The following is a 12,358-nucleotide window of genomic DNA, read 5'->3' as shown; positions in this document are numbered from 1 at the left end:
ACTGTTCAAGACTGTCATAGACGGTACAGTTAAGAGAACTTTGCATGTGTAGTAATAGAGAGAGTCTGTCTGCAAGTTGAGCAACACAGAGAACTCTAGTACAACTACAGTTTAAACGCCAATTAAGAACTCGTCTGGTGATGAAGTAAGTCATCAAGATAGACAGGGAAAAGCCAAAACAAAATAAACATTGAGACACTTGTACGTCGTAAAAGTTTGCAAGTGTAAAGTGAAACTCCGAAGCGACCTTCACTCGAACGTCTACAGTGAGGGGCCCATTCAAGGTTGTGTGAGTACCAGCCTAGGATTACCTCGTATACGTTAGTGTGTGTAGTGGTGGAAATACCCGCATGGTGTGCCTCCCGCATATGAACCAAGCCAGTGGAGTTCTAACGAGTGGTGCATTTTGAAGTGAAGTTGAAGCTATTGGCATAGCTTTGCTACGGAGAAGACTGAAGGAAACCTTACAGTGAAATTGACTGTGTTTACGGTGCATTGTGAACATAGATGTGTGGTATGGGACTTGATAAATTAACCACAGAGTAAAACAAATAACATTACGGTTATTGTGTTTTCAGTATTTGCATGTCAGCTGTATGTATCAAGGTGGTTTGCAAGTCAAATATCAGAAAACCTGAATATAAATTAATAGTATTACGGCTGTTTTCAGAGACACTGAACAGTTACTTGGTTGCATAGCAACAAGTGTACTACTATTGAACTGCAAGTATATTGTAACACATTGTGTGTATAATTGCAAGTGAATAGACCTTATTCTTAAATGGCGGACGAGATCTCGTTTAGCCCGAGAAAGGGCGTGAGTTGTGCTTTGGGGGGCAACTTTACTTCCGGTTCGTGACTAGCATGGTTTACAAGTCATGCATGGCGTACGACAGTGATGAGCAGAACACAGCCGATCTTCCTAAAATTATGCTCGGAAACAGGACGGGTACATTAGTCAAAGCCGGATTTTGCATGGCAGCTAAGGAAACCGGCTTTTCTTTCTCAGAAAGCATGCAATGTACTGCATACTGCCTATGCTCGCTTTGTTCTGAGATTTTCGCCCTCTCGGCCATAAAAACGTCATTGAGCTGCCAAAAATATGATAGTTCAGTCGCGTGAATCTGTTTATATATTGATACATTATTTTATCAATCCAAAAACTCAACTACCTAACGCATCAAACAAGGGTCATGTCAGGTTCAGGCTTAGGACGTTCTCCAAAAGACATAATCGATTAGTGTCCCGAAATGATTTTCACCAGGTTTTAGAACAATAAATAACTGGTCATCAGTAAGTCTTCGCATACCAAATCGACAAGTAACTTCGTGGGATCACATCCTTTACTGTAAAGTTGTTTTTATATAAAAACAAATTTTCGAGATATGTACTCCGACCTACAAAATACTGAAACGGTGCCGGGAAGGCGTCTGAGCTGAAAGCATTTCTAAAGGATCGCAATATATATCTCTCTACAGTTCGATCCTATCGACTGTTCCATGCAGGCTACGTACAAAATATAGAAGGTAACAATCAAACTAGATTTTGAATGTAATAAAGGGAAAGCGGCTCCACGCATCGCCTACACTATTTTTACGTTCTCTGTTTTAATGTTTGATCATAGACTTTTTTAAGGTCATGGTTTGATTTTGTGTGTGTTCGGCCATAGACCTTAAAGTCTATGGTTCGGCTATTGGTGTAGATATAAGCCATGGCGAGATGTAGCCGTAATCGGGCTGTCGAATGACAGTGTGATCATTTGACGCTACGTTTCGAAACCAAATATTTCTGTCCTACATAACAATCTATATATCGGGTATAATATTGATACTAGACAGCACAGGAAAGACTTGCTTTGTGTCGTGGCACGCCAGATTTGCGAAATTGCCGATATTTTACCTCAGGCTGGGACTCTAATAAGCTTAATCAATACTAGACAATTCCAAAATGACTTTGCCTTGCGTCTAGACACACCCGATCTGTGAAATCACAGATATTTACTTCATCTTTATCGGCAATTGGGACTCTAATATCGATACTAGAATGACTTGCCTTGTGTCTCCGGCACGTCTGGTCTATGTAAAATTGCCGATAAATATTCGGAACTCTAATATCGATACTAGTTGATTCTAGACTGTCATATCGCGGGTAAATATCAAATAATATATATGAGATTTTACCATCTCACAGATCTTGACAAGCCCGACTTCCTCAATCCGACTATTACTTCGATACTAGACGATACTATACTTGTCAAATTGCGGGTAAATATTCGATGTATATCTGGGATTTAACTACATTGCAGATCTAGCCCAGCGGTCTGGCCGAGCCCGATTTCCGTAGTCCGACTATACGATACTAGACTTGTCTAAAACTGTGGGTAAATATGTACATATCGCGGGTAAATATAAAATAATATATATGAGATTTTACCATCTCACAGATCTTGACAAGCCTGACTTCCTCAATCCGACTATTACTTCGATACTAGACGATACTATACTTGTCAAATTGCGGGTAAATATTCGATGTATATCTGGGATTTAACTACATTACGTACAGATCTAGCCCAGCGGTCTGGCCGAGCCCGATTTCCGTAGTCCGACTATACGATACTAGACTTGTCTAAAAGTGGTGGTAAATATCCGATATTGGAAATTTCACCAACTCACATAACAATTCTAATTTCGATACTGTGTTGTCTAGTTGCTGTCAGTATACGATATAATATTAAAGGGCAATGTCGCTGTGTCCTTGAAATCCAGTTTACCTCGACACGGTCGATACGCTAAACAAGGACTCTGACCACAACAAGATTTCACGCATGCTTCGTAAATGGGGAGCACATTGAATAGCTTTCTACTCTTTCGACAAAAAATGAGGTAAGGTCTTTCGCCTATAGCTAGATGCAGTAGCGATCAGTCTGTTAAGTTTTTATTTGCGAATTTCATAGTTTGCAAATCTCTTGAAAAAAATAAATTTCGTGTCTTTGAATAATTTTGTAATGTATTAAGCTTAGCAAAACGTTTGGGTAAACTTCTTTCCATATAGCGAAAGTTACTGGCCATTGTCTTTAGGAACAGCAGGACATCCCTCAGGAGTCACTGGTCCGGCATGAAAATAGCTGGTCTCGGGCCATCGGGTTGGCGTGAATTTCGCAAGCTGTGTACTTGTGCATTTATGAGTGTGTCGGTAGTGTTGCGTAATTTGTTTCCGCATTTATGTTTGATATTTCTTGTTGTGAATATTATGTTTTGACTTTGTTGTTAAAGTCCTCTTCATTGTAACATGTCCTCATGATCAGGCCCTTGAAGGTTGATTTTGGATGACATGATTTTCTCTGTAAGAACTTAAATGTATCTGTTGGTTTTGTGTGTGTTCTCGTGTCCAGTATGTTTTTGTTGTTGTAAATGACTAGATCAAGATGTGTTATTTTGTGTGAAGAACTTTCATATGAAAATTTGAAAGTAGGATGCATTTTGTTAATTAGTGTTATGAATTCGTGGAGTTCGTGTTCTGTTCCAATGAAGATCAGGAAAATATCGTCTCTGAATCTACACCATAGTGATATTTTTGTTGTGTGTTGACGTATGATTTTCAGGCATTACAGTCAACTCGCACCTTTTCCAACCCGCCCAGAACCAACTCGCCCGATTCCAACTCACCCGAAAACCAACTCGCCCGAAGCCAACTCGCCCGTTGTTTGAGATGGGGTGTAGTTGTAGATTCCATGTACGCTAACCCGACGGCCCGAGGCCAGCTACTTTCATGCCGGGCCAGACGTGAAAGACGTGAAAGACTGTCCTGCAGTTCCTAAAGACGTGAGCCAGTAACTGCAGTAACTATCCCTATACGTAAAGAAGTCAAACGAAATTTATTCTTTCAAGAGATTTGTAAAACGTAAAATTCGCAAATAAAAACTTGTCCGTGTTGGCACATATTTCAAGCCGGCACCCGTGGTTCTCCATGTTAGCAATATTTGTTGTCAGAAATAAAAGGTACTCAAAACATTGCAAAATAGTATCGGGCGAGTTGGCATCGGGCGAGATGGAATCGGGCGAGTTGGTATCGGGCGAGTTTGAATTGGGTGAGTTGGTTGTGGGCGGGTTGTTTTTCAGAATATTAAAAAGTTTATAATTTGGTTAATGACATATAAGACTAATCTCTTCTTTTAAAATAGCCGTATGCGCTACAGGAACCGTGTCCACCCATGACTTCCATATGCACTGTACGCACGCATGGCTTCCCGGAAGTAAAGTTGCCCCCCAAAGCACAACTCACGCGCTTTCTCGGGCTAAACGAGATCTCGTCCGCCATTTAAGAATAAGGTCTATTACTTCAGTTACAGTGTAATATTCAGTATTTTTTGAGAGAGCTTATTTGTCTGTACTTTCTTATCAGCATTTCAGTGCTGCAATACTAAAGCAGCTGTGTATGTATTTTGGGTATTGTTTACATTTTGTATATTCAAAGAGTGTCCTTTCATTGATACCTGTTGCGGTATATTATCAGTGTTAACTGTTTTACAGTTATTTTGGCTGAGTTTGTGTACTGAGTAAGCTTAAGGGTGTACTGCAGTAAAGCCAAGATGAGTGACACTGAAAGACGTGAAGGTGACCACAGTGCAGCAGAGGCACTTGTACAGTTGGGGACACAAGAGCCAACCCAAGCTCCTAATCAAGACATGTTGACGCTTGAAAGGGAACGGCGTGCACATGATTTGCGGATTAGAGAAATGGAAGAAAAACAGCAGAAGCAGAATCAAGAGTTTCAGAAACAGAATCAAGAGTTTCAGCTTAAACTCCTGCAATTACAGACAGAGTTAGCTAATGCTAAGAAGTCAGAGTACAAGGGACCGAAAGTGCCAAAGTTCGAAGAGGGTGAAGATATTGATGCATACCTCAGAACTTTTGAGAAATTAGCCAAGGTACATGAATGGCCAGAGTCAACATGGGCGACTAGATTGCTGGACTTTTGGTGGGAAAAGCACTTGATGCGTACTCAAAGCTACCCCCTGCAGAGAGTGAAGATTACAAGAAAGTTCGTAAAGCGATCTTGAAACGGTATGAACTTACCGGTGAAGCATATCGTTCAAAGTTTAGAACGATCGAGAAACAGAAAGATGATTCCTATGGTGAATGGAAAACTGTTCTTTCTGGATTTCTAGACAGATGGCTAGAAGCAGTAGATGTCAACAGTTTTGATAAACTGAAGGATCTGATGCTAGTTGAGCAACTGCTAGAGATGTCCCCACCTTATCTGCAAGTATGGTTGAGGGAAAAGAAACCGAAGAATTCTGAAGAATTAGTTGACATGGCTGATCATTATGTGGAGACTCACAAGAAGAGCGAGCGTTCTAATGGACGTCCTCCAGACGTAAAGAAGCAACCCAGTCAAGCAAACGATAAAGCTGACTCAAAGCAAGGTAAACCAAGGAGTATTCTCACATGTTACTCTTGTCACAAACCTGGACACAAAGCCAACAAATGCCCTAACAAGAAAGTCACTGAGGAAAGACAGAAGGCTTACAGATGTCGCGTCCAGCAGTTGGTGCCTAGTGGATGTCGTGATATGGCCAGAAACCGTGGAAACCGACACCGCTATCCTGGTAAGGTGAACAGTCAGCATGCCTGCATACTGAGAGACACAGGTTGTGACCAGACAATTGTCCATTCAGCTCTTGTACCTCCAGATACATATGTAGATGATCAGTATGTGAACATTGAATTCGCTGATGGTAGCAGTAGACTCCTTCCTTTGGCTGTCATTTATATACAGTGTCAGTGCTATGAAGGTCAGATTTTGGCTGCTGTGTTAGACACTTTACCAGAGGATGTACTTCTTGGTAATGACATTGAAGACACTGATGACAGTAGTTGGTGTAAGCCAGCATTCTTCGTCACCCGAAGACAAGCACAGTTGAAGCAGCAACAGCTTCAAGAGGAACTGATCGATATTCACAGAACTGGTGTGCAGCCAAAGCCAGTTCATATAGATGATGTTGTACCACTGAGTAACCGACAGTGTACTGCTGATGATGAGTCAGTTGATATTGCAGTGGAACAGATGAATGATATCTCTGGTGTTGAACATGTTGTGCCTGAGGACAATAGGGAAGCGCACACAACAACTGGAGAGACTGAAGAACCCAGAGAGACTGAGTCAATGACTCGTGACACTGAGTCACTGACGGAGGTCTGTGATGAGCAACAGTTGAGTTCTGATGCTGACAGTGGTGGACCAACCCAAGAAGTGGTTGATGAAGACTTTCCTTGTGAAGAGGAAGTGATTGATGTTTTTGACATAGGGCCCACTAAATTGCGAGAGCTTCAGAAGAGTTGTTCTACTCTTAGCAGACTTCGCAAATTGGCAGTCGCAGCGAGCCAAGTTGCTAGTGAGGATATATGCTTCTATTGGGGAGATGGTTTCCTGTATAGGAAATGGACATCAAAAGTCAAGCCTGGGCGAACATTGAATCAGTTGGTAGTGCCAAGACAGTGTCGTGCAACACTACTTCGCCTTGCTCACGATATACCTCTTGCTGGACATCTTGGGGTAGAGAAGACGAAGACGCGCCTCCTTCAACACTACTACTGGCCAGGAATCTTTCCAGATGTAGCCAAGTATTGTCGTACTTGTGAAGCATGCCAGAAAGCTGCTACAAGAAAAGCTGGTATTAAAGCTAAACTCATTCCGATGCCTGTGTTGGAAGAACCATTTCAGCGTATAGCTATGGACATGATTGGTCCATTACCTGTAACGTCACGTGGTAATCGTTTCGTGTTAACCATATGTGATTACGCTACGCGATATCCTGAAGCCATACCTGTACCTACATTAGAGGCAAAGAGGATAGCTGAGGAGTTGGTTACTGTGTTTAGCCGAGTTGGAATACCAAGGGAGATATTGTCAGACCAGGGTACTAATTTCCTGTCACACTTGATGGAAGATTTGTGTAAACTGTTGCACATCAAGAAGTTGAAGACATCGCCATATCACCCGATGGCTAATGGTCTTGTGGAGAATTTTAACGGAACGTTGAAATCCATGTTGAAGAAGTTTGCAGCAACGAGCCCAGAGAGTTGGGACAGATACATTCCGTACTTGTCGTTCGCATATAGAGAAGTGCCGCAGCAATCTACTGGCTTCTCCCCATTTGAACTTCTCTATGGACGCCAGGTTAGAGGACCGTTGGCAATCATGAGAGAGTCCTGGACCGGAGAATTGCCCAGTGAAGAGAACTTAGCACAGTTTGTTGTTGAGACTCGTGACAGATTAGCGCAGATGACAGATCTGGCTACAGACAACCTGTCCACCGCTCAGAAGAAACAGAAAGTATGGTATGACCGAACTGCGAGAGAAAGAGAGTTCCAGATAGGGGACCAGGTGCTGATTTTGTTGCCATCGTCCACCAACAAATTGCAAGCACAATGGCAGGGACCATACAAAGTAACCAAGAGGATTTCTACAGTTGACTATGAAGTAGAGATAGGAAACAAGAGAAAGAAGAAGAAAGTGTATCATGTGAATATGTTGCGAAAGTGGTTTTCAAGAGAAGGGACTGCCTTTCTTGTGAGGAAAACTGATGAAGACTATGATGAGTCTGTCCCAGTGGAAATGGATATTTGCCATGTGATGTCTTCCGAGGAGACATGGAAAGATGTTGAGATATACAGTGGATTAAAAGATGTACAGAGGGCAGAAGCAACAGCGTTGTTAGAAGAGTTCGGTGATTTGTTTACTGACTGTCCTGGACGCACACCACTCATAGAGCATAGTATTACTACAACCACAGAACAACCTGTTCGGCTCAGACCCTACAGACTTCCTGAGTCTTTGAAGGAAACGGTCAAGGTGGAACTGAGTAAGATGCTGAAGGCAGGTATAATACAGAAGTCACACAGTCCGTACGCTGCTCCTATTATTCTTGTCAAGAAAAAGGACCTATCGTGGCGTTTCTGCGTTGACTATCGCGGACTGAACAAAGTGACGGAGTTTGACCCATTTCCCATGCCGCGTACAGATGAGATGATTGAGAAGTTAGGGAAGGCCAACTATATAACCAGTATCGACCTAACTAAGGGGTATTGGCAGATACCTTTGGACAGAGATGCCAGAGCCAAGTCTGCATTCATCACACCATATGGCCAGTATGAATTCCTTGTGATGCCCTTTGGTATGCAAAACGCCCCCGCAACCTTTATGAGGTTGATGCAGATGGTACTTGATGGATGTCAAGAGTTTGCCAGTTCATACTTTGATGATGTTGATACTGCCGATCAAACATGGAATGAGCATATTGAGCACCTCAGACAACTATTTGTTAGAATCAGAGATGCCGAACTGACTATTCGACCAAGCACATGTAAAGTTGGAATTCCAGTAGTTCAGTGATTGGACACATTGTAAAATGTGGCAAAGTGAAACCCTAGCCAGAGAAAATTCAAGTAGTACTGAGTTTTACAATATCATCACGAAAACTGATGTCAGAGCATTTCTAGGCCTAGCTGGATACTACAGGCATTTCATACCCAACTTTTCAAGTATTGCTTGTCCGTTGACAGAGTTAACCAAGAAAGGTGTACCTACACGAGTAAGTTTGACCACAGAGTGTGAAGAGGCTTTTACAGAGCTGAAGAAGTTACTGACTTCGTATCCTGTGTTGAGCAATCCTGACTTCAACAAGCCCTTCATCGTCCAGGTGGATGCAAGTAACAGAGGGATTGGCGCTGTACTTAGCCAAGTTGATGATGACAACGAAGAGCACCCTATTGCTTACTTAAGTCGCAAGCTCGCTCAGAGAGAAATTAACTATTCTACCATAGAGCGGGAATGTTTGAGTATTGTTTGGGCTATACAATCATTGAGACATTACCTGTTTGGTAAGCATTTTATTGTTCAAACCGATCATCATCCATTACGTTGGTTGTTACATATGAAAGATAAGAATCAGAGACTTTTGCGATGGAGTTTGATACTTCAAGAGTACTCATTTGACATTGTTCATCGTAAGGGTACTGCAAACAGTAATGCAGATGGTTTGTCTCGTGCATGGGCGAATTAAAGCCCTAAAAATCATTTGAGCTAAAATGTGATATGCTCCAGACTTTTACCATTGACGACACATTGAGTGTTATTCTTTCCCAGTGCTCTTATGCTTTTTCAGAAACGGGTTTCTGACTTCATAAGGGGGGAGGAATGTGATGATTTTTGGGACTACATTGTTTTGTGCCCATGTATACCATTCATATGTATGAGTAAACAGTGATCCTTATACGGGCGTATGGATATGTAAGTGCTTACCATGTGCTTTTGGGAGTTATGGCGTTATGCAATAAAGGTGTTAGTGTTCAGTTGTAAAGAACAAGACCTCGTCGTGATTGAGTTTGAGTATCGGTGGATGCAAGATCATGACAACTGTATAACACTACGATCCTTTAACGCCGTTTTTTCGAAAATTGCCGTACTTTCTTTCTCAATCTCCTCAAATTCGTCTTCAGTGGATAAATTGTGTGGAATAATCGATAGATTGTCTGTATTCCTATTGTTACGTGCAGAGAAAACTAACAAAAGGGTGAACTCAGCAGTTAATGTTTAAACAAAATTTATTACAAAAATAAAACTAATTGCTAAGTCAGGGATAGAGTACAAGCTTTAAAAGTGTACAGACTACTTATCTCAGCTGGGACGGCAAAGCTCCAGTCTCAGAGTTGTAACAGTCAGTCGGATGAATGAACAGTCCTTTGGCTTGCAGGCTTGAAGCTGCACAAAGTCCACAGTATAAATCCAGCGTTGACAGTGAAGGTCTTGAAAAGTCTTGAGAATGACTACTGCTGGAGTTTAGTAACACACAAGAGACACGATCCCAAAAGTCTGACTGGAAGCTGTGCACGTCCTTCTTATAAAGGCATATAAGAACAATCTAGAACTTTTATTGACATGCTAATTACTGTTCTAAAATTATCTCTCTTACACAACTAATCAACTTTCCAGAACATTCCAAACATGACTAATTGAATTCAAGGTTGTGAGGTCATTAAGGGCAGTGACCTTGAGAATGTTCTAGACTAATTGAACTCAGGTCATGATGATAGTGGGGGAAATGACCTACATAACACACCCCCTCTTCAAAAAAGAAAATTTTTCAAAGAAAAATCTTTCTTTTGGAAATGTTATCTTTTAAAAGATTTAAGTACTCGAATTTTTTTTTCTAAAGTAAAACTTCTTGAAAGTGAACAACAATAAACTCTAAATACGAGAAAGACAGTCTGCAATTAAATTGTCTCTGCCTTTGATATGTCTAATATCAAGATTAAACTCCTGTAACATTAAACTCCATCTTAGCAATCTCTGATTTTTGCCTTTAAATTTCTGTAGAAATACAAGAGGGTTGTGATCAATATAAACCACTATTGGCTGATTTGAAGAAGTAACATAAACTTCAAAATGCTGTAAAGCTAATATCAAAGATAAACACTCTTTTTCAATTGTAGAGTAGTTTCTCTGGAATTTGTTAAATTTGCGTGAAAAATAGCAAACAGGATGATCTATACCATAAATATCCTCTCTTGCAATAAAACAGCACCAGCAGCCGTATCACTAGCATCTACAGCTAATTTGAATGGCAAAGTGAAATCTGGTGCAGACAATACTGGGGCACTTTGCAGTATGGCTTTAAGTGTATCAAATGCCTGTTGGCATTGCTCTGACCAAACAAACTTTACTTTCTTTTTAAGTAAGTTAGTCAAAGGCTCAGTAATTGTGGAGAAATTTGGACAGAATTTTCTGTAGTAACCAGCCATACCGAGAAAGCGCATCAGTTGTCGTTTGCAGTTTGGTATGGGAAAACTTGAAATGGCACTGATTTTAGCATCAACAGGTTTTACCTCACCCTGTCCTACAGTATGTCCGAGGTAAGTTACCCTAGCCCAACCAAACTCAGATTTGGCAAGGTTGACAGTCAACATTGCTTTGCTCAGTCTCTCAAAGAACTTCCGCATGAGCTTGATGTGTTCCTCCCAGGTGTCACTATACAGGACGACATCGTCAACGTAGGCTGCACACCCGTCTAGCCCGGATATGACGTCGTTGATCATCCGTTGGAACGTTGCCGGAGAGTTCTTCATTCCGAATGGCATCACCTTGTACTGGAACAATCCGTCTGGTGTAACAAAGGCGGATATTTCACGAGCACGATCCGTCAGAGGGACTTGCCAAAATCCCTTCAGTAGGTCAAATTTGTCACATACTTGGCTTTTCCCACTCGGTCGATGCAGTCATCAATCCTCGGGATTGGGAAAGTGTCTGTCTTTGTTAAAGTGTTGACCTTCCTAAAGTCCGTGCACATATGATAACTGTGGTCTGATTTGGGAACAAGTATGCACGGCGAACTCCAGTTACTTTTACTGGGTTCAATAAAGTCATTGTCCAGCAGGTATTTGACTTCTTCCTGGAGATATTTCGCTTTTGTTGGATTCAGTCTGTATGGATGTTGTTTTACAGGCTTACTGTCCCCAACATCAACGTCGTGATAGATGATGTTTGTCCTCGTTGGAACATCTTGAAACAGGTGTTTATATTCGTGGAGCAGTTCTTTCACCTGTTGTTGTTGTTCTGGCTGGAGGTGTGCCAACTTTGTAGATTCCAGCTTCTCCAGGATTTCTGAGTTCTGAAGCTTGACCGAGCCCAGCTTTGAGTTTAGAGTATTTTCACTCCAGTCAGTTTCAGTATCACTATCTTCATAATGGCCAGAACTGACTGTACTGACAGGCTTTGTTTTAGTAGGATTATCCCTATCCAAATATGGCTTAAGCATATTTATGTGACATAGCTGTTTTTGTTTTCGCCTGTCAGGTGTTATTATGATGTAATTTAAATCACTCAATTTCTTATCAATTAGATATGGACCAAAGTAACGAGCATGGAGTGGTTTGCCAGGAATTGGAAGTAGAACAAGAACCTTTTGACCTGGTTCAAACTTCCGTTTTGAGGTGCTTTTATCATATTGGTTTTCATTGACTGCTGAGATGACTCAAGATTTTCTCTGGCTAATTCACATGCTTTAGAGAGTTTTGTACGAAAATCTGACACATATTGCAAAATATTCAGACAATCATCATCGTCTGATAGGAATTTCTCTTTAACGAGCTTAAGTGGGCCACGGACTGTATGTCCAAATACAAGCTCAAATGGGCTAAAACCAAGAGACTCTTGAATTGACTCTCTACCAGCAAAGAGCAGAAAATGAATTCCTTCATCCCACTGCTTCTCTGTGTCAAAACAGTAGGTCCTAATCATGTTTTTCAAAGTTTGATGAAATCGCTCAAGAGCACCCTGACTTTCTGGATGATAGGCGGAT

General features: G+C 41.4%; 1 protein-coding gene across 1 annotated transcript; it reads left to right on the top strand.

Moving 5' to 3' along the window:
- The first annotated feature begins 4,588 nt into the window (after nucleotides 1–4,588).
- On the top strand, nucleotides 4,589–8,394 carry LOC139148855 (uncharacterized). The gene is made up of 2 exons (XM_070720285.1): nucleotides 4,589–4,997; nucleotides 5,168–8,394. The coding sequence occupies exons 1-2, from the start codon at nucleotides 4,589–4,591 to the stop codon at nucleotides 8,392–8,394; spliced, it is 3,636 nt and encodes a 1,211-aa protein (XP_070576386.1).
- Nucleotides 8,395–12,358: the final 3,964 nt, after the last annotated feature.

Source organism: Ptychodera flava, chromosome 14 (genome assembly GCF_041260155.1).
Source record: "Ptychodera flava strain L36383 chromosome 14, AS_Pfla_20210202, whole genome shotgun sequence".
Taxonomy (NCBI): Eukaryota; Metazoa; Hemichordata; class Enteropneusta; family Ptychoderidae; genus Ptychodera; species Ptychodera flava.
Note: the sequence above shows the minus strand (reverse complement) of the source record. Positions and strands in the feature narration are given on the sequence as shown.

Coding starts and splice junctions, on each gene's coding strand:
- LOC139148855 (XM_070720285.1), top strand. CDS start 4,589: ATGAGTGACACTGAAAGACGTGAAGGTGACCACAGTGCAGCAGAGGCA. Junction 4,998..5,167: donor GTGGGAAAAGCACTTGATGC/GTACTCAAAGCT, acceptor CTGGATTTCTAG/ACAGATGGCTAGAAGCAGTA.